The sequence below is a fragment of the Lichenostomus cassidix genome, chromosome 1 (assembly GCF_008360975.1).
Source record: "Lichenostomus cassidix isolate B80296 chromosome 1, HeHo_3.0, whole genome shotgun sequence".
Lineage (NCBI taxonomy): Eukaryota > Metazoa > Chordata > Aves > Passeriformes > Meliphagidae > Lichenostomus > Lichenostomus cassidix.
Genome location: NC_139479.1, coordinates 94,012,659 through 94,036,619, shown reverse-complemented (window position 1 = coordinate 94,036,619; position 23,961 = coordinate 94,012,659). Strand labels below are relative to the sequence as shown.

At 43.5% G+C, this 23,961-nt stretch overlaps 2 protein-coding genes across 6 annotated transcripts; one reads left to right on the top strand and one right to left on the bottom strand.

Moving 5' to 3' along the window:
- Positions 1-368: 368 nt before the first annotated feature.
- Positions 369-10,855, bottom strand: GPR161 (G protein-coupled receptor 161). 5 transcript variants are annotated; one of them, XM_085071631.1, is made up of 9 exons: positions 10,749-10,855; positions 10,092-10,181; positions 9,308-9,341; positions 9,116-9,201; positions 8,611-9,022; positions 7,362-8,086; positions 5,763-5,867; positions 4,392-4,511; positions 369-3,074 (listed from the first exon to the last, which is right to left on the bottom strand). In XM_085071631.1, the coding sequence occupies exons 5-9, from the start codon at positions 8,976-8,978 to the stop codon at positions 2,827-2,829; spliced, it is 1,566 nt and encodes a 521-aa protein (XP_084927757.1). In that variant the 5' UTR covers positions 8,979-9,022; positions 9,116-9,201; positions 9,308-9,341; positions 10,092-10,181; positions 10,749-10,855; the 3' UTR covers positions 369-2,826. The 5 variants fall into 5 exon arrangements, with proteins under 5 accessions (XP_084927757.1, XP_084927748.1, XP_084927718.1 ...); XM_085071622.1 differs by having other exon boundaries at positions 8,611-8,995; XM_085071592.1 differs by having other exon boundaries at positions 8,611-9,201.
- Positions 10,856-13,147: 2,292 nt separating this feature from the next.
- TIPRL (TOR signaling pathway regulator) lies at positions 13,148-23,833 on the top strand. Its single transcript, XM_085071579.1, has 7 exons — positions 13,148-13,372; positions 16,054-16,233; positions 17,068-17,167; positions 18,283-18,414; positions 18,909-19,004; positions 19,694-19,756; positions 20,871-23,833. The coding sequence occupies exons 1-7, from the start codon at positions 13,272-13,274 to the stop codon at positions 21,018-21,020; spliced, it is 822 nt and encodes a 273-aa protein (XP_084927705.1). The 5' UTR covers positions 13,148-13,271; the 3' UTR covers positions 21,021-23,833.
- Positions 23,834-23,961: the final 128 nt, after the last annotated feature.

Sequence of the window (23,961 nt, the reverse complement as noted above, 5' to 3'; positions counted from 1 at the left end):
CCCGCCAATCACCGCGGGCCGGGGGCGGGCAGCCAATCAGCACCGCCCCGCGCACCCCTGAGCCCCGCCCACCCGCGCGCGCCCCGGCAGCGGGAAGGGGATGCTGAGGGGCGTGGCCAGTAGATAAATGGGCGTGGTCAATGGGTGGGCGTGGCCTGTGCCGCGCTCCCAAATTCCCCCTGGGGTTATCCTGACCCGGGATATCCCTGCCCTGGGCACCCCCTGCCCTGGGCACCGCTCCAGCTGCCGCTGCTGACAGGCACATCCTGCGAGCGGGACAGCAATTCATCTTGAAATATTTTCATTTTAAAAGTAAGTTGAAATAGCAGTGGTACAAACAAACACCACAGACCATCAAGAGCTGGAAATACGTTTGGGGTCTTTTTTTTTGTCTTTTGTATTTCAGATGGGGAATACAGTTTTACAAAACGTGTGCATTTCTCAATTACTGCTTTTGTTAAAGACAAGTGAGGGAACGACTTTGGTAATAACAGAGTTATGGAAGGGTTATAACGTGTGTACAACATTTGAAATACAAAAATATGAACAACATTTACACTAAACAGATAAGTGACATTAACACTGGCAGCCAAATTCAGCCACGGTGTAAACTGATGCAATCCTGACCTGCCTGAAGGCTGTATCTGTCTCAGTACCTGTGTGAAAAACGTGCTTTTTTACACAATGCCATCGGGTTTGTATTTTCATACATGCCTTGGAATTTTTTTCTCCTAAACACAGAACACTTTGAGCTAGCACCAACGCCCCCACAATGCATACATACTTGCGTGTGCTCTGACTTCCAGCAACTTGTTTCGAAGCAGGAATATGGAACACAAGGGATGTGGACAAAATACTCCCAGGCAAGTGCATAGTTTAAGGAGTATTGAGTCCTACAAGCAACTGTGATTGTAACATTAACGAGGGCAATAATGACCTCGCTGCAGGGCGTTTCCTGGCAGATACTGGGATTTTTGGCTCTTTTCTCCTAATGAGTGCCCACAGATGCAAATTGCTCTATACACGTTAGAAGTAAAAAATGCAGGAGTTAGAACCTCACTATTATTAATGGGTTTATTCCTGCATTATGCTAAGAGCCATCTTACTGGAGCTTAAGTGTTCTTGCTCTGACAGCCTGTTCTTAAATCAGCAAACCATGTACTGAATTTTAAGCATGCAGTTATATTTTATATGGGAATGCAATGGGATTCAGGCTAGTTCAGAAAGTCAAGTTGCCTTGTCCAGAGATGGACATAAACTTGTGCTGAAATACATTTCTGAGTAGGCAACACAGACAAATAGGATGTCTAAATACAGTACTGGACTGAGGCTCTGCCTCACAACACTTCTGTGCCTCTGAATAAGTTGCACAAAGACAAAACTTGACAAGTGTACACCCAGTTTTTGCTCAGATGGAAACATCCTGCTCCTGATTTCCAAACAATCTGCAACAAAACCTCATACAAAGCACTTCTGGGGAAAGGTGGAGGCACAGGGGAGCAGACACAGAGTAAACAAATGCAAAACCTTGGTCCTCTAAGTCCATTTGCTACTGACACCCACCCCCAAGGAATTATCCTGCTCACTTTGTCTCCTCTTTAAAATACGCAGTAAGGCAGGGCTGTAACCCCCCACATTAAGGATGGGGGTTGCCCAAGAAGGCACAGAAAGGTTCCTCAGCATGATCCACCTCATCCCTCTTTTCATTACAAACCTTCCCACCTTTGCAGCTTGTTTCACTGCCAGCAGCTTGGCTGTGCTGAGTTCCCTTCTTTGGCAAGCAGGGCTGATCAACTCTCTCACAAAGGCTTAACAAGGTAATGTCTGTGCAGTGCTTAAGAACATGCAAAGTACAGTGTAAGTGCCAAATGTTCTTATTTCTGAGATTAATGAATTAATACTCCAAGAAATAGAAGCACTGAGGTAACTATAGCTTAAATACTACATTCCCTCATGATTTAAAAAAAACCCAACTATCTTCTCTCTAGAAAAGATGAATCCTGAATATGAAGTGATAATATCTTATTTATATTCTGTCAAGCTTAGCACAGCCACAGAGTGCCGTTTTAGTAACAGCAAAACCAGGCACATTAACTGGAGGTCTCAGAGAAACTAAGAATTCTGCACTAATGATTTCCTCAAATCTCACCTCTGTGCTATTTCCAGCACAGGTCTGCTCCCACCCATTACACCCAGAGGAGCTGGAGTCGTGTGCCACTGAAGCAAAGCAGAGTCCAGTGTCAGATCTGGCACTCTGATGGCTGAGCAGACAAAAATATCCCCCAGCAAAGGTATGCAGAGCCATAATTTGCATAAGCCCTCTGAAAAGTTCAGGTTTTGCCCTAGTGAAGTCCATGCTCCTCATCTGGGAGTCTGTGACAGTAAGGCTGCATGTAGTATCCAATGCACAAGCTCCCATCAGAGCACTCCAGCTATCAAGTATCAACTGATTATCCTGGTGGTCAGAAGAGGATGGATGTAACAATAAATTAAGCACTGCACATACTTTTCCTGTTTTGTTCCTCTATCAGCTTTGGCCAATAATGGACCCAAGATTCAACTGACTAATGATCTGGTCAACGAAACCAACCCCTGCATTCCTATGCACTGTGTGATAAGGATGTGGCAGAAGAGTCAATAGCACCCTAACCAGTAAACAAACACTGCTGTAAAATGCTGATGCCAGTACCAGAATTCAGCTGTTTCCAGGTGTTGAAAAAACACTGAAAACATCCGGACAAGGTATCCTGGTTCTGGTGAAACACTAACAGCTGCAGTAGGCCCCGCTTAGTGGTTTCATTCTGTTTTCTTACTCCAGTGCTCGAGTCAAATGTTCCCTTCATCGATGCTCTGCAGCTTCAGTCTTTGGCTGGCATGGGGCCTGACGCCACGGCGAGTGCTGCCACTGCTTCCTGCCAGGGTCCGCATGGGGAACAGGGCTCCTGCTAAAGCATCTTCCCCAAACAGGCTGAGTTTCACATCAGCTTCAATAGCTCTGGCCAGACTGGCTGCATAACTGTCCAGAGATTTATGGACTTCAGCTTTTACATGAAGAACAGAATTCTTTGCAGCTTCTGAAAAAAGGCAAAAAAAAAAAAAAAAATCAAGACAACAGTTGATAAGCATGGCTGCACAAAAGCTTGAAAATTAATACAGATGCTTTTGTAAAGGCATGATCATGCTCTCTGCAAAATCCCTGCCCTACAGAGCACATTTACCAACAATACTCAGGCTTCCTATACCATTCCATGGACACAAAGCTCCAGAGTGACCTGGGATAATCTGTGTTGATGCAGTTGTTTTTCTAGCATTTGTACACCTCTCTACCCACCAACATGTTGAGCAATACAAGAGTTCATCCTAAATGTAACTTTTCAGAGAGGCTGCTGAAATAATTAAAAGCCTCAAGGATCCTGAAAATCCTGAGACTCACCCGGGAGAATTGTCAAACCCGCGGGGATTTGTGCACTAACTCTTTCACTCAGACAAGAAATTAGATGTCTGCTCCTATGTAGTCACTCAGAAAGATAATGGGAAAAGTATGGTAATGTATTTGTACAAGGAAATATTCATTACATGCTGGGAAGAGGACAAAAGGGACTTTTGCCAAGATGTTTAAAAATTCCATAGAAAGACTTGTCTCATTATTTCAGGTTTTACTATTACTTGATTATTCAAGGCATTCTGTTCATTTTCACAATCATATATTGTTTAGAAAATTCAGTTGTTATTATCAAGTCTTCAATTGAAATTATTGTAACTATCAACCTAAATTAAAGTTCCAACATTTTACAGATGATCACAGCAATGTTCTGCTAGCCCAGAATCAACAAGCAAGTTGATTGATAAAAGTGCATGTGGTTCATCTGTTTTCACCCATACCTGCTGAGGAACATACCCAGTAAAGTGAAGTGGAATTTAAGTGAAAAAAGGTAAATGAAACAGAAAAAAATGATATTCAGGTCATTAAAGTCTGTAAATGCAAGAATTTCAAGTCTGTAAGTGACAAAGTTGAGAGGGGACAGCAAATGAGAAACACAGGGATAACAAAATCAAAATATGAAGACAGGAAAGTATATTCCCTGAGAAAAAGAAAACAGAGTGCAACAGCCACCAAGATGAGTGGAGTTGCAGAGAGGATACTGCTGTGCAATATAAATTATATGTATGCACGAAATCCCAGCTTCTAACTCTTGTCCTTGCCTGCTGCTCCTTGAGATCTGGAAGAAAGACCTGAGCTTACTTTCTGCTGTTACCTGCGTGAATGATCAGGTCTGTCAAGGCAAACAGTGGTCAGATACTTTTCAAGACAATTCTCAAAGTCCTGGGAGGCTTCCTGAGCATCCAATATAGTTGACTCTGTGCATTTGCATACTTACGCCTACACTCACCTTTAATTTGCTCTACTTCATCTTCAAATGTCACTGAACTCCTCCTTCGAGGGGGATAGATGCAGTGTGGGGCATGAGTGCCATCTGAGCTATAATCTTCAAGAAGCATTGTATCTGTTCCTGAAAAGAGCAAGAGTCCTCAAGCAAAACAGTAACATTGGGATACAGTATGGTGGCAGAAAATTTTCAGTCTATTTTCAGCAGTTCCTTCAAAAGATGTCTAAACCCAGCTTTTAAGAGTAAGTTTCAGCTCAAATTAAACACTGCCCAGGAAAAGAATGAGGTCAGTTTTCATTTAAAGGATTGGGAAATCTCATTAGAGACTGGGCATCGCAGGCCCCAGGATCATGTACTGTGTGCAGCAGGCAACTCTGAAGAGGGACTAAGGCTTCCTTCTGCTCTTTAGTTCCTCACAGTAAAAGCATCGAAGTGAAACAGTATTTTACAGTGGATTACTGTATATCCATTCCCAGGCTATGGACTGTGCTTCCTCCTTAACCAGCAGTGATACTTCCAACAGCATTTGGTATCTCTTCAGTTTTGTTCATTTGTTTAAACTGATGTCACAAGATGGTAACACGACATCATCTTAATCAAGGCAGGTTTACCAGGAGGTATTCTCCTTTACCCCACATAGCTGCAGAATATCCACAACAGGCATAAAACTGCCAGCATAAAAGAACTACCAAAAATAAATCCCAGCTCCATAGATTTCCTTTACAAAAGCAGGAAATTAATCCCTTACACCAAGAAGCTTTAAAAGATCACCCTCTGGTGTGTCTAGAGCAGAAATACTCTCTAAAATAACTACTGCAGTTAAGGACTGGTAGCTGAATTAACTGCTAGAAAAATCTAGCAACAGATCTGGATAAAAAATTACCATCAGTACTCTTTTTCCCTTTACCAAATCATCTTCAGTTGAGAGATCTTAAGTAGTAATGAAATCATAAGCTGAAACCAACCCAAGTGTTTATATTCACACTGCAGGATGAACAAGACAAACTGTCTAACAGAATAGGAAACAGAGAAGCATATCCTCCACAGCACTTTGTTGTTCTGCTCCTTGTGGATACAGAGAAAGTCTCCAAAGAACAACAGGAACTGAAGAAGGGCACAAAAGCAGTGAATCTTGCTCCCAGCACATGTTACCAAGGGAGGGTCATCTCTCCATAAGCAGCATTTTGCAAATAAATCTATCGAGAGCAAGGGAGGAAAAAAGCAACTGCAGCAGTTTTGTTGTAACAGCTGGAACAGATGCTTCATGTCATTCGCCCACCAGGAGATATCTGTGCATGTAAGTACTGACTGTCCACGAGAGTGCTGCCAAGTGCAAACTTCTGCCCAAATAGGGAGCAAGAGACTTGAAGTTACCTGAATCCTGTGAGCAGCTGAAACCTGTGTCTCCTGTGCTGCTGCTGTTTCCCAGTGGCCTCCCACCTGCCATCAGGGCAGTAAGATGAGGAGAGAGTCCCAAATCTGCAAGAAAATTTTGGTTTTGTTACACAGTGAATGGTTAAGGAGTTTGCAATAGCAAAAACCTCTTCCAGTAGTACCCACTCTACTGCCTTACCTACTATTCTGCATATAAAACTTACCTTCTGACCCAGAGGGCACAGCTTCTGGACCTCCCATCTTGGAAATCAAGTCAGCAGCTCTCAGGTTCAGAAAGGCAAGTCTCCTTTCTCCCTGCACCATCTCCTTCCCACTCTTGTTGCAACTACATGTGTTTTATCAGCCAGACAGGCTGAGCACCAAGCACATGCTCTCACATGGACGGGGAGATTTGCCAGGCATCTTCTAGACAGAGAATAACCTGGTAGCCACCAGCAGCTGTGGCAGGCCATTAGTGTGGGAAGAAGCTTATGCGCAAGGCTGGGGCACAGAGGTGCCCAACTTGTTTCAAATCTCCAAAACAAGAAGGGAGGAGATCCTGGGATTTTTACAAAGGTGCTTTCTTTGGATACCACCTTGAGATTTTGTGGGGGTTTTGTTGGGGGTCTTTTTCCCCTCCTTATGAGCCTCCAGCTATATCTGTTAAGAAGCTGGCAGCAAGTTTATTACTTGCAAAAAGAAAAATTTCCTGTCTTTTCTGTCCCCACCTCAGTTTCCAATGTATTAATCCATAGCATTTCCTGGATACTGACTTGCCAAAACTCCTGCAGCTTGTGATATAGCTACAGCTCCACAACTCTTTCATTTACATGACAGTCTCTCCCAGTCCTCCCAGGCTGCAGAAAAGATAAACAGACTGCTTGCTGCTCTCATCTTCCTTCTGCATTTTAGATCATCCTTCCCAATTAAATAATTTCAGTTCCTGCCTCTCAATGAAATATCCCATGAAGATGCTCTATTTTTGGAAGCTTCTGAACCGGACCAGGGCGATGATTAAAAATCAGAATGTCATTACACTGCTACTTAAAAAAAAAAGCACCAAACTGAGCAACTGGAGCTCTGCAACGTGAGGACACACCAAATAGTTCTACTGTTTTACACAGTTCTATTTTGTGTATGATCTTTTCTTTCCAACCATCAAGCCTAAAAACTGACCCTGCAGAAATAGTTACGCCAGTGGAACCTTAGTGGATTTCAGAGAGTTGTAGCCTAAGGCTATTAATCAAAGAAAAAGTGCTGCAAAAAGTACTGTTGGTAGAGCTCAAATCTGGGCAAACAAAATGGAAGGCACACAAAAGGAAATGCTTGAGAAAGAAGAAAATAAATTATTTTTATAAACCTCATCACTATGTCTTCCCTGCCTGAGAAAGTTTTACTACAGTAGGAGAAGGTTGTTAGCTATAAAAAAAGAGAAAACTTCTCCTTTCAAATGTCTATAACGTGACTGATAAAAGACTGCTAAAAGCTCCAGAAACATCCCACTTGCTTTACAGAGCCCTGAAACATGCCAAACACAGGCAGACAGGAAGCCTTGCTCTCAGTGGTATTAAGGAAGTGTCTTTTGCAGCTACACCTTACCAGTGATCCTGTTGGAAATGCTGAACAGCCTCGATGTCCTGTGCCGCTGAACGAAGGACTCGCGGTAATACCGATCCCCAAAGCACATTCCCAGCAGCTCCTTGCGCACCGTCTTGTTCCACAGCCCATAAATTAGCGGATGGCAAATGGCACTGGAAAAGGACAGCCATGTAGCCAACGTCTCCAAGGCAGGGGAAATACTGTTTTTGCCCCAAAGTGCCTCTGATGTAATGACTACCATGTAAGGCCCCCACGTAATGACGAAAGCCCCGATGACAACCAAGATGGTTATGAAAGCTTTGCACTGGTTGGCTGAGTAAACAACCCCTTGGAAAGCATTCCTTCTGCTGCCAGAAGAGGATGTGGAGGTGCTGGAGTTCTTCCTTCCATTCCTCTGCGAGTCCTCCTCCACAATGATGACACTCCCACAGTGGATTTTGCGGGCCTTAATCCTCGCCACGCGGAATATGAATCCATAGCAGATCATCATGACCATGAACGGCAGCAGGGCGCACCAGATCTGCCAAAAGGCCGTGTAGGCAGCCTCCTTGTGCCAGGCTGCCACACACATCCACTTGAACTGGTCAAACTCCAAAGAGGACCAGCCGAAAAGCGGAGGGAGGCAGCCAATAAGGGAATGCAGCCACACGTACACAAGAGCTACCACTGCTCTGTTGCCTGTTATCTTCATCGGATAAACCATCGGGTACAGGACAGCGTAGTACCTGGGGGGCAAGAAAAGAAGTAGTCCACAGGAGCACAAAAAACATACAATAAAAACAAAGGACATGTTTTAATGATGTTGATATCTAGTCTTTTTACTTCTAACAGGCTGAGAAACCCTGTTTCAAGAAACAGTTACATGTAAAAATAGGTATCACTGCAACCAAAACTGTCAAACTTGGCTGAAGGCACACATGCAACCATTAAATCTATTCCTATGTGTGAAAGCATGCTTAGGGTATAACTTGGAATTTTAAAGCGTTATTTCATGTCCGTCAGATAGTGTGTTATTATCCCATCAAGAGTTTTAAAAAACTCTAGATGCATGTCTGCATTTTGTATTATTGATGGCATCACTTTCTCTTGTTCTACATCAAAATTTCACAAGGGGCTGAAGGAAAAATGTCACTACAGCAGCACACCTTGTTAACCCCTGCAGTGCTTCTCTACTCTATGAACCCCCAGTGAGTTTCTCTACAAGATGAGCACATAATTTATTACAGTTCATTTACAAAGAGCAGCTTACCTGTCTATAGCTATGAGTCCCAGAGTGAGCATGCTGGCTGAGCTGATCAGCATGTAGAGCAGGGCTGAGAAATTGCACCAAACAACGCCGAAGATCCATTCTCGCCTGATGGAGCTGGTGACAACAAAAGGCAGCACCAGCACAGAGAGCAGAAAGTTGGAGAGGGTCAGGCTGAACACAAACTTGTTGCTCAAGGTGAGAAGGTATGATTTGCGATACAGGGTGACAACAATCACTAGGTTGCCCAAACAGATGAAGATGGCAATGACGATTATAGCAATGGACTCGGTGACTCTGACTGCTCCATCTTCCTCCGTGGTCAGGTTCCTCAGGCCCTTCCCATTGCTGAGGGAGGAATTGCTGCTCATGGTCAGAGCATGAGGATCTGGAGCAACCAAGACATGCTGAGCAGCTAGAAGCAGAACAACGCTCGGAAACATTCAGGTAATAGTTCTTCAAACTCTTTCCAATGACTGGGAGCCTTTTCACTGCCGTTAAAATTTACCTGTAGTATGCAGGAAACCATTTTAGATGGGCAAGCAAAGGGGCAGTAAATTGTCTGTGGGCACAACAAAGACAACGGCGCGAAGCCTAGAACAGGGAAGAAAAGAAGAGGTGAAGGGAGTAAATAAAGAAAATTAGCACATTTTACTTTAAAGTTTTCTAAGGATATTACTTGTTTCTAAGTCCTACTTACCAGCTATGCATCTTACTCAGTCCCTTCATTTAGGCTATGAAGAAACAAGAATGTCACTATCAGTTTCTCTTACTTTAAAGGAAGTCACTTAAAAAAAAATTCTGCCTGCTTATCCTGATTGTAACCTTGTATTCTGCCTATGCAGCATTTGCTGGTGGTCTATGGATGCCTGGGTAGTCATACCCCGCTGACTCTTTCTTAAGAGTTGCTAAGTAACATTGAGAGACTCAGGACCACTGCATGTACTCTCCCAACATCGTTTCTCTATGTTCATAATCACCTTAGCTACAGTGTTGATTGTATTTTACCGCCAATACCAAAAGACCAGGGGAATTGGCTTTCTGTACATGAGATTTGAAAAACACTTCCTTGCATTAAGATGAGGTCCACGCTACAGAAATGCTTGAGAACCTTTAATCCTTGACTTCTTAGTGTTAGCACCCATCCCACTGATTCACAACCTCATTTTGTGAAACCTTGTTATTTCTCCCAATTCCTTAGCAATTCCTCTTTTCCCTGCTGCCTCGAAATGGCATTCACTACCTACTTCATTCAGTCCTTCACCCATCTGCAGGACAGCATACTGAACAAAAAAAAACCCAAACAAACACCAAACAAAAACAAACAGAAAAAAATGCGAATATGCAGTACAAAACAGCAAGAGTCCACCAATTAATATAAAGTTGATTTTAGCATTTCTTGGAAGTAAGGGACTCAGGAAAGTTATCTGCACTAATTCTGCAGCTGTGCCAGATATGGGTCCCAGACAGCCTGGAGTACTCACAGAAATGCTTCCATCTGCGTGGTTGCTGTAGCATTAGGCAGCAGTGTCAGTCTGGAAAGACGCCTTTTTTCCATTTTTATCTGTACTTCCCTAAGAACATAATTAAAGACATTACTGGACCATGCTTTGTAAAAACATAACTTAGCTCTTCCCTAGCCTCGGACTGAGAATGTTTGTGAAAACACTTCCCCTCTAGTTTCTCTCTCTCAGCGTGCCCGCACCACCCCTGTGTGCCTTTCCAACACTTTTTGGCCGAAGCGGGTTTTGGACAGGCGGTCCGTGCGCTGGCGATGCCCGGGGCACCTGGCGCTCCCCATCCCCTGCCGCACCCCGGGGCACAAGCGGCCTCGGGCAGAGGTGGCCCGCCCGGGGCAGGGCGAGCCGGGGCGGAGACAGCATCCCAGCCCGACTCATCCCATCCCATCCCATCCCGGCCGCGGGCAGCGCGGCCAGGCTTCCCGCACACACAAAGCGGGTGGAACCGAGTTGGAAAAACAGTGGGGAAGGGGGATTTCGCCATTTTGCCCCCGCGCTCCCTCCGGCAGCGAACAAAGGGCTGCAGCAGGGTCCTCCGCCCCGGGCATCCATCGCCTGCCCCGACCCGCCGGCGGCGAGCGAGTCCCGCCGCCTCTGCCCCCGCCCCGGCCCCGCACTCACCGCCCGCCGCCGCCGGAGCGGCACGTTCGTGCTCGGGGCGCCCGGGATCCCCCCGAGCCGGCGCGGCCCGAGCCTCCCCCGCCATGGCCACAGCCCGTGCCTGCCCCTCCCGCCGTGCCGTCCCGCCCCGCCGCCTCAGCCCGCCGCGCCCCCTGCCCGCCCGCCATGTTCTCCGCGCCGCCCGGGGCCAGCCGCGCACTGCCCGGGAACCCTCTGGGAACGCGCGGGGCAAACAGCTTACACGGAGCAGGTAAAGTCACTTGCCTCGGCTCGGAGTGCCAGGTTATCGCTGAGCCTAAGGGCTACACTTCCTAGACCCCAAAACATCATTAAAAGTAACTCAGAAGTTTTGGGAAGAGTTTTTTCCCCGCATACACCTGAAGCAGGGCATCGGGTATAGGTGTCGGTGAAAAAGGCACAGTATAAAGGGGGAATGATAATTAAATGTCGTGATTGTGCATCCCTAGTTCCTGGCTTTCCCTGGCAAGGCCCGTGGAGTGCAGGTGACTGCCCTGATGAGAGCTGCGCTGTATTTCGAGTGTTCTGTGGAGTTTTTAATGCTGTGGACATCAGTTTCCTGTGTCTGCTGCCTCTGTTTGCTCCAATCCTCCAACAGCAGGAGCTGGGCCGTGAGTCTTGCTCCTGTGCCAAGGGAAGTCTGTAGGGAGTTAGTCTGCCCTTTTGATGACGCAGAAAAGCAGGACAAGCACCCACCCATCAGTGCGGGAATACTAAGCTAATGTATCATTTTCCAACCAGTTCTACTGATGCTTTTTTCAGGGCTTTTTTAAGCTTACCATGCCATTGCACTTTGACATTTTTAAAAGACCATCTTTGGACAGCATTCAAAAATGTATCAAACCAGCACAACAGATTCCACAATAAGCAAAAACCGATGCACAGAAGTTCCACCTGAGTATGAGGAAGAACTTCCCTGTGCAAGTGACTGTGCGCAGGTTGCCAAGAGAGGCTGTGGAGTCTCCCTCCCTGGAGATATTCCAGACCTGTCTAGACACATCCTCGTGCCATGTGCTCTGGGATGACTCTGCTTCAACAGGGAAGTTGGATCAGATGATCCATTGTGGCCCCTTCTAACCTTGCCCAGCTGTGATTCTGTGTCCACACGTGTGCACTATCTAACACAGCACAGGGCACCTGTGTGATGGAGCCAGGTAATGCTTGCTGTAATGGTGAGTGTGGCCACCGAGATGGCCCAGGGCCACCAGAGGCTTCAGAGATCCCCAGGACTGCTCCTACCCAGCTGTCCCACCACTCTCGCTGAGGATCCCACGGGGAAGTGGCTGGAGGCAAAAGCACTTGTGGGACACACAAATTCTCTTCTGGCTTCTGCAGCTCAGCTTGCCTGGAACTGTGGCTAGCACAGGTTTTTCCCATCAGAAATTTTCTTGTGTTTTATAAATAAAGATAAAGTTTGGATGTTGTTGGAACAGTGTCCCAGAACTTGGACAGTGCAGGCCTGGCCAATCAGGCCTGGGGGAAAGCTTCTGACTGACCAATCTGGGTGACTTTTGAGAACTCTATAAATGTGATAAAATCAAAACAATAAAGGTCATTCCTTCTTGCCACTGAGAACTGATGCCTTCATTACTCTGCTAGCTGCTCAACAGCGACATCGAACAGGGGCTTGGGTAAACTTGCTGGCTTTTCATCCTGAGCAGAGGTGACTGGAGAGCCTGCTTTCCCCACAGTGGCTCCGGCAGCACAGAGGAGTGTGGATCCCCAGCCCTCTCCCACCTAACCCCACATGTCACCTCACAGAATCACACACTGGGTAGGCTGGAAGGGGCCACAATGCTCCAACCTCCCTGCTCAAGCAGGGTCATTCCAGGACACATGGCACAGGATTGTGTCCAGATGGGTCTGGAATATCTCCAGTGAGGGAGACTCCAGAACCTCTCTGGGCAACCTGTTCCAGTGCTCAGTCACCTGCACAGGAAAGGAGATCATCCTCATGTTCAGGTGGAACTTCCCGTGCATCAGTTTCTGCCCGCTGCCTCTTGTCCCATTGCTTGGTGCCACCGAGAAGAGCCTGCATCCATACTCTTGGAACCCCCTCTTTAGATATTTATACACACTGATGAGGTCCCCTCTCAGCCACCTCTCCTCGAGGCTGAACAGGCCCAGCTCCCTCAGCCCTTCCTAAGAGAGATGCTTCAGTCACTTAATAACGCTCGTTGCCCTCTCGGCTGGCCCCGCTCCGGCAGCTCCCTGTCTCTCTTGTACCGAGGAGCCCAGAGCTGGACAGAGCCCTGCAGCTGTGGCTTCTCTAGGCTGAGCAGAGCAGCTCCGCTCGCCCGCCCTGCTGGCAGCTCTCCCTGACGCAGCGCAGCCTTCCGCCGCCGCCGCGCGCCCCGGGAAGCGGAAACGCCTCACGGCGGCAGTTCCGGGGCGCCGCCGCTGCCGTGCGGGCTGTGCGGGAGGAGAGGGGAGGAGAGCGGCTCCGCCGCCTTTGCCGCCCCTGCCGCCGCCTCCTGCCTTCTCCCCGGCGGAGAGGAGGCCGCCATGCACCCCGTTTTCCAGAGCAGCCGGCGCGACTTCACCTTCGGGCCGTGGAAGCTGAGCGCCGCCCGGACGCACATCATGAAGTCGGCGCAGGCCGAGAGGTGGGGCGGGCTGCGGGCCGGGGGCGGGCAGGGGCACGGCACGGCATAGCACAGCACAGCACGGTGTCCCCGCTGCTCGGGAAGCCTCTGCACGGTGTCCCCGCTCTCGGGGAGCCCCCGCGGGGCTGCGGGCTGGGCTCTCCCAGCGCGGGGCTGGGGGCGTCGGGTGGCCTTGCGAAAGGAGCAGAGCGTTCCCGGAGCGGGGAGATGCTGTTCGGCCCGCTTATGGGGGAACCGGGGTTGTGCCCTCGCTTCAAGCTTGATTCTCTGGCTGGAGAAGCTGGGGCGACGTGGATTACAGGCGATTTCCAAAATTTTGTTTTAGTGATTGCAGAAGGCAGCCTGCAAGAAAGACGCAGAGGGACTTTTTACAAGGACATGTAGTACCAGGACAAGGGGGAATGGATTCGAACTGAGAGGAGACAGGGATTGGCCTCTAGGAAGAAATTCTTTACTGTGAAAGTGGTGAGGCACTGGAACGGGTTGCCCAGAGTTGCTGTAAATGTCCCATCCCTGGAGGTGTTCAAAGCCAGGCTGGATGGGGTTCTGAGCAGCCTGGTAGTGGGAGGTGTTCCTGGCCATGGCAGGGGGGGTTGGACCTTGACTTTTAAGGTTTCTTCCAACCCAAACCATTCTGTGATTGTGTGATTATAATGGTTTTGGATCTCTGGACCTCTGTGAACTGAGGCCTGCTAATTAGAAGCCTGATTTTCTTAATTACTTTTGAAAAAGGGTCTTTTAAATGTCTCATACCATGTCTTGGTAATAGCTATTTTAAGGTAGTGGTTTTCATTAAAAATTTAAAATTTTCTCTCTTCATGTAGTAATTTCCACTCCAGTCAAACCACTGGAGGAAATGTTCCTGTATCAGCATCAAGAGCTTAAGTCAGATTTCCTAATGTGAAACTGAACAGTTCAGCTGTGCCATAACTGACCTCAGTGGCAGATGAATTTGGCAGATATTTCTTTGTTTCATTTTCTGGAATAAATTCCAATCTACCTGGGAATCTCATTAGTTTTGTTAAATGTATTTTCATTTACCTTGCTTTTACCTTTTCTGAGGCTAATGAGGCCTTCTCTGGGAGGAACTGGCTGCTCATGGTTTGGATGAGTGCCCTGTTTGCTGGGTGAAGCCCTGGCTGGATGGCTGAGCTCAAAGCAGGATGGTGAATGGAGTTACATCCAGCTGATAGCCTGTCAACAGTGATGTTCCCCAGGGCTCAGTACTAGGGCCAGTCCTGTTCAATATCTTTATTGATGATCTGGACAAGGTGATTCAGTGCACCCTCAGTAAGTTCACAGATGAGCCCGAGTCAGGTGGGATTGTTGATTTGGTGGAGGGTAGGAAGGCTCAGCAGAGGGATCTGGATAGGCTGGATCCATGGGCTTAGGCCAATTGTATGAAGTGCAACAAGGTCACAGTGACCCATTTTGTCTTTTTTATTGCTTGGGGAACATTACTAGTATCTATAGGAATTTTATTTCTTGCAAATATGTGTTGCAAAAATCCCTCAGCAACCTGTGTGGAAAGGTGAAAGATTAACTATGCCATAGCCAAGGAATCTTTTTTATGCAGGAATTGGTTTTTGTGGGTCAGGGATTCCTATACTTGATGAAATGGAAAAATTCATAATGTTACTCTGCCTTCTATTGGAAAAAACATAGGATCTTATTCTACAGGACTATGAATTTGCTATTTTTATTTTAGTTAGGTTAGCAGATTGTTCTTTTGTATTCAGGGTTACAGAAATAACCACTTTTGTTCAGAAATGCCTTTTTATCAAAGTGAACATTATGATTAGCACACTATTCTCCCTCCCCTCCTTCAAATTAGTATGTCTTAAAGCTTGCTTCTCTCCAGATGTCATGTATTCCTTTTTTATCTCGGTAAGTCAAGTAGGTAGAGAGGAAAAGAAATATAGGAAGGTTTTTGGTAATGAAGGTCAGAGGATATATCAAGTGTTGGGGTTTGTCTCTATTTATATGTAGTGTATGTATATGTAACTTTAAATAAGCATACAGACTGATGTAAAACAAAATGTGAAATAGGATGCTTTGAGATCTTCTGCAGGGGTGGTGCTTACTTGGTTCATGCAGTACCTTGTTCAGTTGGTTCTGTGGCTTTCCTGCTTAAAGTTATAAATACCAGTACATCTCTTCAACCAGCTTGAAAAAGTAGTAGAGCACAGTAATGTCTTCTGCACTTTTTGCATGCCCTGCCAGGCTTGTTTTAAGCATCTTTTTTGTAGGCTTCTGAATTTGGAAGTATGGATCACTGTGGAGTGAATTCAAACTTGCTGATGATGAGTCCTTGTTCCTGAAAGTTTCTTGGAGCGCCTACCAAAGTTGGTCAATTTACCATCCAGAGATTTGCTAGTGCACATTGAGAAACTACTTCTGTGTGCTTCTCAGATATTTTTTTTATTGCTCATGTGTGAGACTTTTGTATGAGCCTGATGGAGAAGTAATGGTTTAGAAATACTTTTGTGGTGGAAAAGTCACTTTGGATCAATGACTGCATTTCAGGCCAAATGATTAATCTGGTAAAACAACTAAGTCTTGCAGAAAATATTGATGATGTGTCTTCTAAATTATCATGGTCTAAAGAATACTTATTCCAAAACAAGGACCGCTTTCACTGAACTATAGCTGACTGATGTTTCTTTTATTTTTCTCTGCAGGTTGGCTGATGAATTACACATGCCTTCCTTGCCAGAGATGATGTTTGGAGACAATGTCCTAAGAATACAGCATGACCATGGTTTTGGAATTGAGTTCAATGCTACAGATGCTTTAAAATGTGTCAATAATTGTCAAGGTATGATCAAAGTCGCTTGTGCAGAGGAGTGGCAAGAGAGCAGGTACAGTATTTTATCACCAGTGGGCAAGTACTGGTGTGTTGTATGTGAAACTGTCATACAGTAGTTAACAGAACAGACTGAACTCTTGCAGACCATGCAGCATTTGGTTCTAACCTAGATACAGTGTGTGATCACAGAAGTCACTTCACTTTTCTTTGCTGTCATCATGCTTTCTGTTAAATTGCTTCAGCTGTATTTTTCAGCTGCGTTTTGTCTTTCTGAAAGTAAACTTCAAGTTTAACGTGGCTTAATGCTGTTTCTGTTTATTCAAACTCGTAGGGCCTCGAGCATTACAGGATTGTATTGTGTGGTGTTGCAAAGTGCTGTACAAGTTCAAAATCTTAGCCTTAGGAATAAAGCAGAACAATTACCATGCATGAGAACTAATTATAAGCTTAGTATTTACCAAATTAGATTAGCTGTAGAGCGCCTGGAAATAAAGCACAGAGAGCAAAGTTGTCATGAAAACTATGGCAAACTGCAGTGTTAATGATTGCTGTGTGTTGTCAACAGATCACTTTCTGCCTACTTAAAGAAAAATTGATCTTGAAATACAAATTTTTCAGCAATATTGAATGAAAATTATTTTGAGTCATAGAACTGAGATTGTGTTAAATTGAGAATTCTCATAATTGCTTTCAAAGTTACTATGGAAACAGATGTTGTGAAACCATGATTAAGTCTTGACATAGTAATTGCAGCACAGACAATGCTGCTGCATTTCTTTGGGAACAGTGTGGGAGTTGTAATGCACAGTCTTATGTGAGGTTGTAATTATTTGAGAGTTGCTCCAAAGCAATTACTACAAAGCTGTTTTCTCTTTCACTTTTTGAGGAGTGAGACTGAGCACACTAAGGAAGTTGTCAAGCCATATGACTGGACTTACACAACAGACTACAAAGGAACTTTGCTGGGAGATACTGCAACATTAAAGGTAACCATTTTCTTCTTGTTAATTGCTGACCACATGTTGTTTCAGTCAAATTTTTCTTTTTTTAAGCTGTCATTTACCTTTCAATAGGCTTCTGTAAAGTCTTTCATGCTTTGTGATTTCTGATTTCAAAGTACGATTTGGGCGTCTCATGTCTCTCAGCATTTTATCCTAATGAAATCATGGCTTATTTTAATAACAGGGGTGGGCAGTATCTTAAAGCATTTTAGGATTAAAGCACATGGGAGTCTTCAGCTCTTGCCCTGATGGAGCCCCAAGCTTCTCACAGCAGAACTGTCAATGTGTGATTCTGTAGTACCTTCATGCTCTGCTACTTGCCTGTTTGTCAAGCAGATATGTAGATCTTGCTGCTTTCAATGGCCTTATGTCTTTCTGCAACAGTAACTCAGTAACTCCTCATATTTAAACTCACAGGCCCTCCTGTGTCTTTATTTACGTGAAAATAAGACTGAAGTTCCCAGCTTCTCTTTACTGCATACAGATTGCTTGCTACTAAGCACATAATCTATATCAATTAGCTAGAATTGCTTTAGTTAGAGATCATTTGAGTTATTCTGGAATTAAAAGTACATCAAAGAAATAAAGTGTTGGTCTGTAGTCTTTAGGCACCAGAAGTGTCTGTGGAGACCATGAGAAGGAAAATATATAGGTACTTATTTCTGTGGGAAGGCTTTGCTAAAATCCTTTTCAAGGTGTATAGTGGGCTAGATATACTAAATGCATGGAAATCTATTGATAAACCTGAACTTCTCATACATATGTTAAATACAAGGCATCTTCAAATGTTTTGAAAGAAGCAATTGGAGGAATGTAAGAAGAATTTTTTAGAGCCGAAACCCTACTGAGCCTGTACCCACAGGGAACTTTATTCAGAATTTTCCACTCCTAGTTTCTGCTTTTGCTTCATGTTTATTTCCAAGAAGAAACTCTTGGAAAGTTTGATTTTAACTTTTTCTCTTAGAAATTTGGGGTGTCTTAAGCTTAGTGCCCTAAAAGTTTTTTCTCTTCTAAAACTGTGGAATTCAAAAGATCAGGACAAACTTTATGTAGTTTGGCAACAAATTAATATGCTAACTGTTCTTAATCTTTTTCTTTAGGTTGTTCCTACAACAGAACACATAAATACAGAGAAATTGAAAGCCAGGGAACAAATTATGTTTTTTGAAGAAGTACTCCTGTTTGAAGATGAACTCCATGATCATGGAGTATCAAGTCTGAGTGTGAAAGTAGTGAGTACTGGGAGGTGTATAAAATATGCCTGTGTATATGTGTATAAAATATGATATAAAATATCAGTTGGCTGATAAATGTAAAACATAGCTACTTTTGCATGCTGTGCCTTTTGGCATTTAAACTTTAAAACACAAAGTTCTTCATCCTTGCTCCTAGAAGTATGATCTTACTAGATCTTACTTCAGATCTCTTGAAGTAAGATCAAGAAGTCTTGATCTTACTTCAAGGCTGGTGTTGTTTGGAAATCTTTGTCATCTGTCATTTGCCTCAGTGGACAATCTTTTCCCTCCTTCTGCATCCTGCCTAATAGTCCTTTGGGACACTGTGCCCTGCTGTGCAGCCATAGCTGCAGTAAGTCAACAGCCCAGATTTTGACTTCATTCTTGAAAATTTCTCTTATTGTCTTCCACTGTGAATATCTGATGTAGACAAGTACATTCTTAAAGTAGACCTTTGTCATGTGCTGAATGGACCATCTTTGTTTTTGCAGAGAGTTATGCCTTCCAGCTTTTTTGTGCTGCTGAGGTTTTTCTTGCGAGTTGATGGAGTACTCATCAGAATGAATGATACAAGGCTTCATCATGAGGTAAACCCTTACTTTCCATCATGATTATTTTACAGAGGTTCCCTTGCCATTTTACTTTCAGTGACCTTATGTTCCTCCAATTTAATACTGATATTTGGGGACATAAGAACTTCCAGGTGTACTTTATTGTTGTGGTGGTGCTGAACTAGTGACCAGTGCTGGATGCTATGGTGTATGAGCAGAGTAGGCTACCCTTCATGTGATGTAATCATTTAAACACATTTGACAGACACAGATTGGAGGAGGAAATGCAAGAGGAAATATAGGCAACAATAAAGAGTTCAATACTGTCTTGTTTCCAAGTAAATTATTTTTGTCATATCTAATAGAATTAGACTGCAAGTGTAACTTGCAAATAACTGTCCATAGTACATTGAGTTCTGGTATGTCATAAATAATACAGGATGTTAGGATTTGTGGTTTGGTAATCCTGTGTAGATGTGTAGGAGTTGTAGCTGAGTAAAAATTACAAGAATATTCAGTCACAGAGCTTTTTTTTATGCATGCACACAGAAGGGTGGATTTTGGAAAAAAAGAACATTGTCCTTCTCTGTCTTCATGAATTTTGAATGTACATTTCTACTCCTAGGTGAAATTATGTGGTCAACCAAATTGCAGTTCTTAATAAACTCAGTGTATTTTAAATGCTTAGTTTTCAGCAATAGCAAATGATAATTTTTTTCCATTAGGCTGACAAGACCTACATGTTGCGAGAATACACATCCAGAGAAAGCAAAATATCAAGTTTAAAGGTATAGTATTTTTTAAGCTTTCTTTCTTTTCTTCTGTCTGCTTTTTTGTTTTATGGTCAGCATAGAAAATACTGTGTCTCTAAGTCATTCTTTGTAAGGTTTGGAATTGATACAGAGGAAAGTTCTGCTCATGCAGCATTTGTTTTGGTGGTTTTAGGGCACATTTGCCTTTTGTAAATGCTCAGATCACAGATGACATGATGTGGGATTGGAATAGATAAGGTTTTCTACTTTTGAGTTAATAAAATGTTTTTATTATTTTATTTTTTCATAGAACTGTTCAGCCACAAGATCAGGTACTCCATGTCCCATGATGTTAAATTTCATGGCTGGTTGTGTGCTTCCAAGCAGTATTAGGGGCTAAGATCTGTCTGGTAATAGACTCGTTCAGTTTTTCTCAAATATTTGAGGTTAATGGGTCAACTTAAAACTCTAGTAATGGCTCAGAATAATTTGTGGTACATTTGGAGTTGCAGATGTTTATTTTTATTCTTGACCCAAAACCTGAACTTTCATTTTCTTGTACCTTTCCTTCTCCCTTGTTTTACCTTTGCCTCTAGAAAGTGGCTGCTGTGGTACTGATCTTTTTTCCTTGTGAGGAATACTTTTTTCCTTGTGAGGAAAGGGGTGCTGTATCATTTCTTAATAATATGTGATCCCTATAAAGAAAACTAAATCCAAACATGAGCTTTTTGATAGTTTTGTAATTTTTGAAATACAAATCAGTGATCTAGGATTTACTTCGCCTTATGTTTAAAAATTATCACCTATGCTGTTAGATAATTTTTTCTAGAACCTTAAAAAGACTGTTCCATTCACATTTTAAATATATTTTTAAAAAACATTGTAGGTGTTTATGAGTATCTCTGACTTTCTTGCACTTTTATAATCTGCTGCTTAAAAATGTTAAATACCTTACCTTGACCTGTTGATCCATGCAGGGAGTGAGACAGCCCATTTGAAGTTATAAGGTATATTTTAATAATCATACCTGACTCCGGGTGTTCACATCCAGTAAATTATAGAGTAATTGTCTGTAAAAATTTGGGTTTGGAATACTTTTTTTATCCCCTCTTTTCTCTCACTTGTTTCACGTAAAATTTTTGCTTTTTAGAACGTTCCACCTTCCCTGTTCACGGAACCTAACGAGATCTCTCAGTATCTACCAATAAAGGAGACAATCTGTGAAAAACTAGAATTCCCAGAGAAGCTGGAGCCTCAGCCAGAAGCATCACTGGAAACCACATGTGCTAAGTCTAAATAAATGTGACTTTATATGGACTTGAAGTATATTGGAGATAATGTGATCACATAATTGTTGTCATGGGGGGGTGTTTCACTACTAGTGGAATGAAGAATTTGGCTAATTTTTCTGTAGCCTTGAGAGAAAACATTTCAAGCAGGTTTTGCTAATGGTGTTTTTTGTTTGGGTTTTTTTAACCTGTATCTGGAGTTGATGATAGACTGGTGGTGAGTTACAGTTTTCAACAGCACTGGAGAAATGACTATTGAGAGTCTGGGTTCTGTTTAGTTCACCAAGCAGGCAGGAGTATTGTCTGGACCCTCCTCCACTAACACTTCTGTGAAGATTTTGTTACTGCTGCTTCAGATACTAAAAACTACCGGAGTTGTAGAGCTGGCATGATTTTATTTTTATTGAGAAATAATCCACAGTAAAAAAAAGATAATCATTCCTCTGCATTTATTTTGATCTGTCTGTCATAAACTACCTATTTTACTTGGCTTCCCCTCCTGTGAGTTGATAACCAGCTAAGTTATTTTTTGTGGTCTCTGATCCAGAGTCTCACCTTAGAATATTCATTTCATCTGAGGCTAGGTTTAACTGTAGGGGAAAAAATGCACTATATGAAAGTAAAATTATTTGTGAGGCATTAACTCCAGAGCAGGAAAAAAGCTGGAGGTTAACAGAGAGACACTGGTAAATCTCTTCACAAATGCTGGTTTAATCTGATGTCCACTGGAGTTCTCTGGGCAGTTACTTGAGGTCCCTGAGCTGTTCCAGTCATGTGCGATGCTGGAAAGCACAGGCCTTCTCTTGGGTGTGCCCGTGTGTGATGGTTCTACTGCCCTGACAGCCAACTTTCCAATCTGCATTGGGGCTTAAGGCTGGGGAAGGCAGGGCTCTTTAGTCTCTGATCCCTAAAGGATGCTGGTATTGAGAAATCAAATCCTGTATGGCCTTAAAAGGATGCAAACGTATTCCAGATACATCACTTTGGTGTATTTTAAGTTCTAATATTAATAGAAGTGTGATCACTTGTATAGTCATGGTTTCAATACTCTGTAGATTAAATATCTGTATTGCTTTTGGGAATCCTACAATATCTTAATGGTTTGGCCTAAGAATGGGGCAGCAAAGCAGGCTTGTCTGGGGTAACTGCTGACACTCAGTGCAGGAAGCAAGTAACTGCAGTGAAAAGCAGGCCTTGTGGTTTAAGGTGCTTGCAGATAAGAGCATGTACACATTCTGATATCTTGGGGTTTTTGTTTAAAAATCCTCATATTCTACACTGCATGGCTTACTAGAAGCAACCCACCACAAAACCTAATATTTAACTAGATCTTTTGTGAAGTGGTTTTCATGTAGAGAAGACCGTGAGGTTTTTAGGGGGAAAAGAAAGTCTACTGCCATCTAAGTGGCTGTTTTCTTAGTAAAAACAAATAACATACTTCACTTTTATTTGAGGCAGGCTGGTCTAGTGAATTCAACATCAGGTGGAAAGGCAGAAACTAACTGCAATTTTTCCTGTGTCACTGATTTTCTCTAACCATGGGAAAGACATTTCTCTGTGCCTCCATTCCCTGCATGTAAAAGTGAGAGTTAATATATGCCTATCTCATAGAAGGTCTGTGAGGATTAGTTTATACAAAGTTATTGATTAGAATATTTTTTTTCTGAATACACCTTCAGCCTTACCTTTGGAATCCTTTGGAAAGGATTGCTGCAAAAAATCTTACGATCCATGGGTGGAGAGATCTGAAATGAAACAGTATCTGAAAGAGGTTATCAGCTGTGATAATTATCAGATAATTATCAGACATTATCTGGGTGAATGCATTTATGGCCACTTTGAAATAGAAGTGAGGTCCTCCATGTTCCCCATTACAGTCCTAAATTCTACTGGCTTTCTTCATCTTCTCACACTTGTTTCCTAAAGATTTTATTGTCAGGATAAAGAAGGGGACTGCAAATGAATGCAGCATGGAAGCAATTAAAATTCATTTGGTGATAGATTATTTGTGTCCACTCTAGTGATAGAGGAAAGAGTGAAAAGGAAGAGAACAACATATGGGGGTGAAGAGACTTTTCTGGTAGAAGTAAATCATGGCACTTCTTTTACTCTAAGCATCTGTTAGTTTACATGCTTTAAAGCTCATAAAAACACACTTTAGAGCCGGTATGACTGAGAGGAGAGCTCATGTAGTGCTGGCATGAAGGAAACTATATCTGCATTTGTTAATTCAAACTGTGATTTGGGCTTGGTCAGTGATGCTAACATTAAATTCCTTTGGGCTGAAATAGAGTGTGGGTGGAAACCCACAGAGCAGAGGGAGAGCAGTGGAAAGGGCACTCTGCATGTTTAGCTGACACTGTGTATTTTCTCATCCATCACACATCCTAATTTGTGACCTGTTGGTAGAGTTTTATGGAATGGACTTGTATCCTGACTCTATAGATATGTGATACCCATGTATTCTAAAGGGTGCTGTGCATTTCAGTGGAACACACGTGTTGGGGAAATCACACAAACACGTTTAGGAGGTTACAGTTACAATAAATTCAGCGTTGGAGCACTTTGTGACTTACACCACACGGATTACCAAGAAGCAGCAGTATAAACTGGCATACCGCAGGCGCTCTGGCACAAAATTTCCACAGAAAAGTACCACTTTCAACAAATAAGTTTAGGGGGAGGGAGTGGGGTAATCCTCCAGCTGTTTTGTGTTGAGTTTAATGTGGCAGTTTATATTGTTCCTTGTATGTTGCTAAATAAAATGTACCAAACATTTTATAGTTCTGTTTTTAACCGAGCAAAATAAACTGAAATAACTGTTTGCGATGCTGCATTTTGCCTGCTAGTAGGACGCTGCATCCACATGCCTTTGCCTGGCAGGAGAGTGCTCTGGGTTGTTATGAGAACAAAGTGAGAGGGAGAAGAGCGGGAGAAGAGCTACAGTTGTGG

What these genes read in the sequence shown, in the direction of transcription:
- GPR161 (XM_085071592.1), bottom strand. Translation starts at nt 9,050, where the DNA reads ATGTTTCCGAGCGTTGTTCTGCTTCTAGCTGCTCAGCATGTCTTGGTT. An exon ending in GGACTCATAGCTATAGACAG is followed by an intron (nt 8,087 to 8,610) that starts GTAAGCTGCTCT and finishes CTTGCCCCCCAG; the next exon opens with GTACTACGCTGTCCTGTACC. An exon ending in TGAAGTAGAGCAAATTAAAG is followed by an intron (nt 3,075 to 4,391) that starts GTGAGTGTAGGC and finishes GCCTTTTTTCAG; the next exon opens with AAGCTGCAAAGAATTCTGTT.
- TIPRL (XM_085071579.1), top strand. Translation starts at nt 13,272, where the DNA reads ATGCACCCCGTTTTCCAGAGCAGCCGGCGCGACTTCACCTTCGGGCCG. An exon ending in GAGGAGTGGCAAGAGAGCAG is followed by an intron (nt 16,234 to 17,067) that starts GTACAGTATTTT and finishes TCACTTTTTGAG; the next exon opens with GAGTGAGACTGAGCACACTA. An exon ending in GAGATACTGCAACATTAAAG is followed by an intron (nt 17,168 to 18,282) that starts GTAACCATTTTC and finishes CTTTTTCTTTAG; the next exon opens with GTTGTTCCTACAACAGAACA.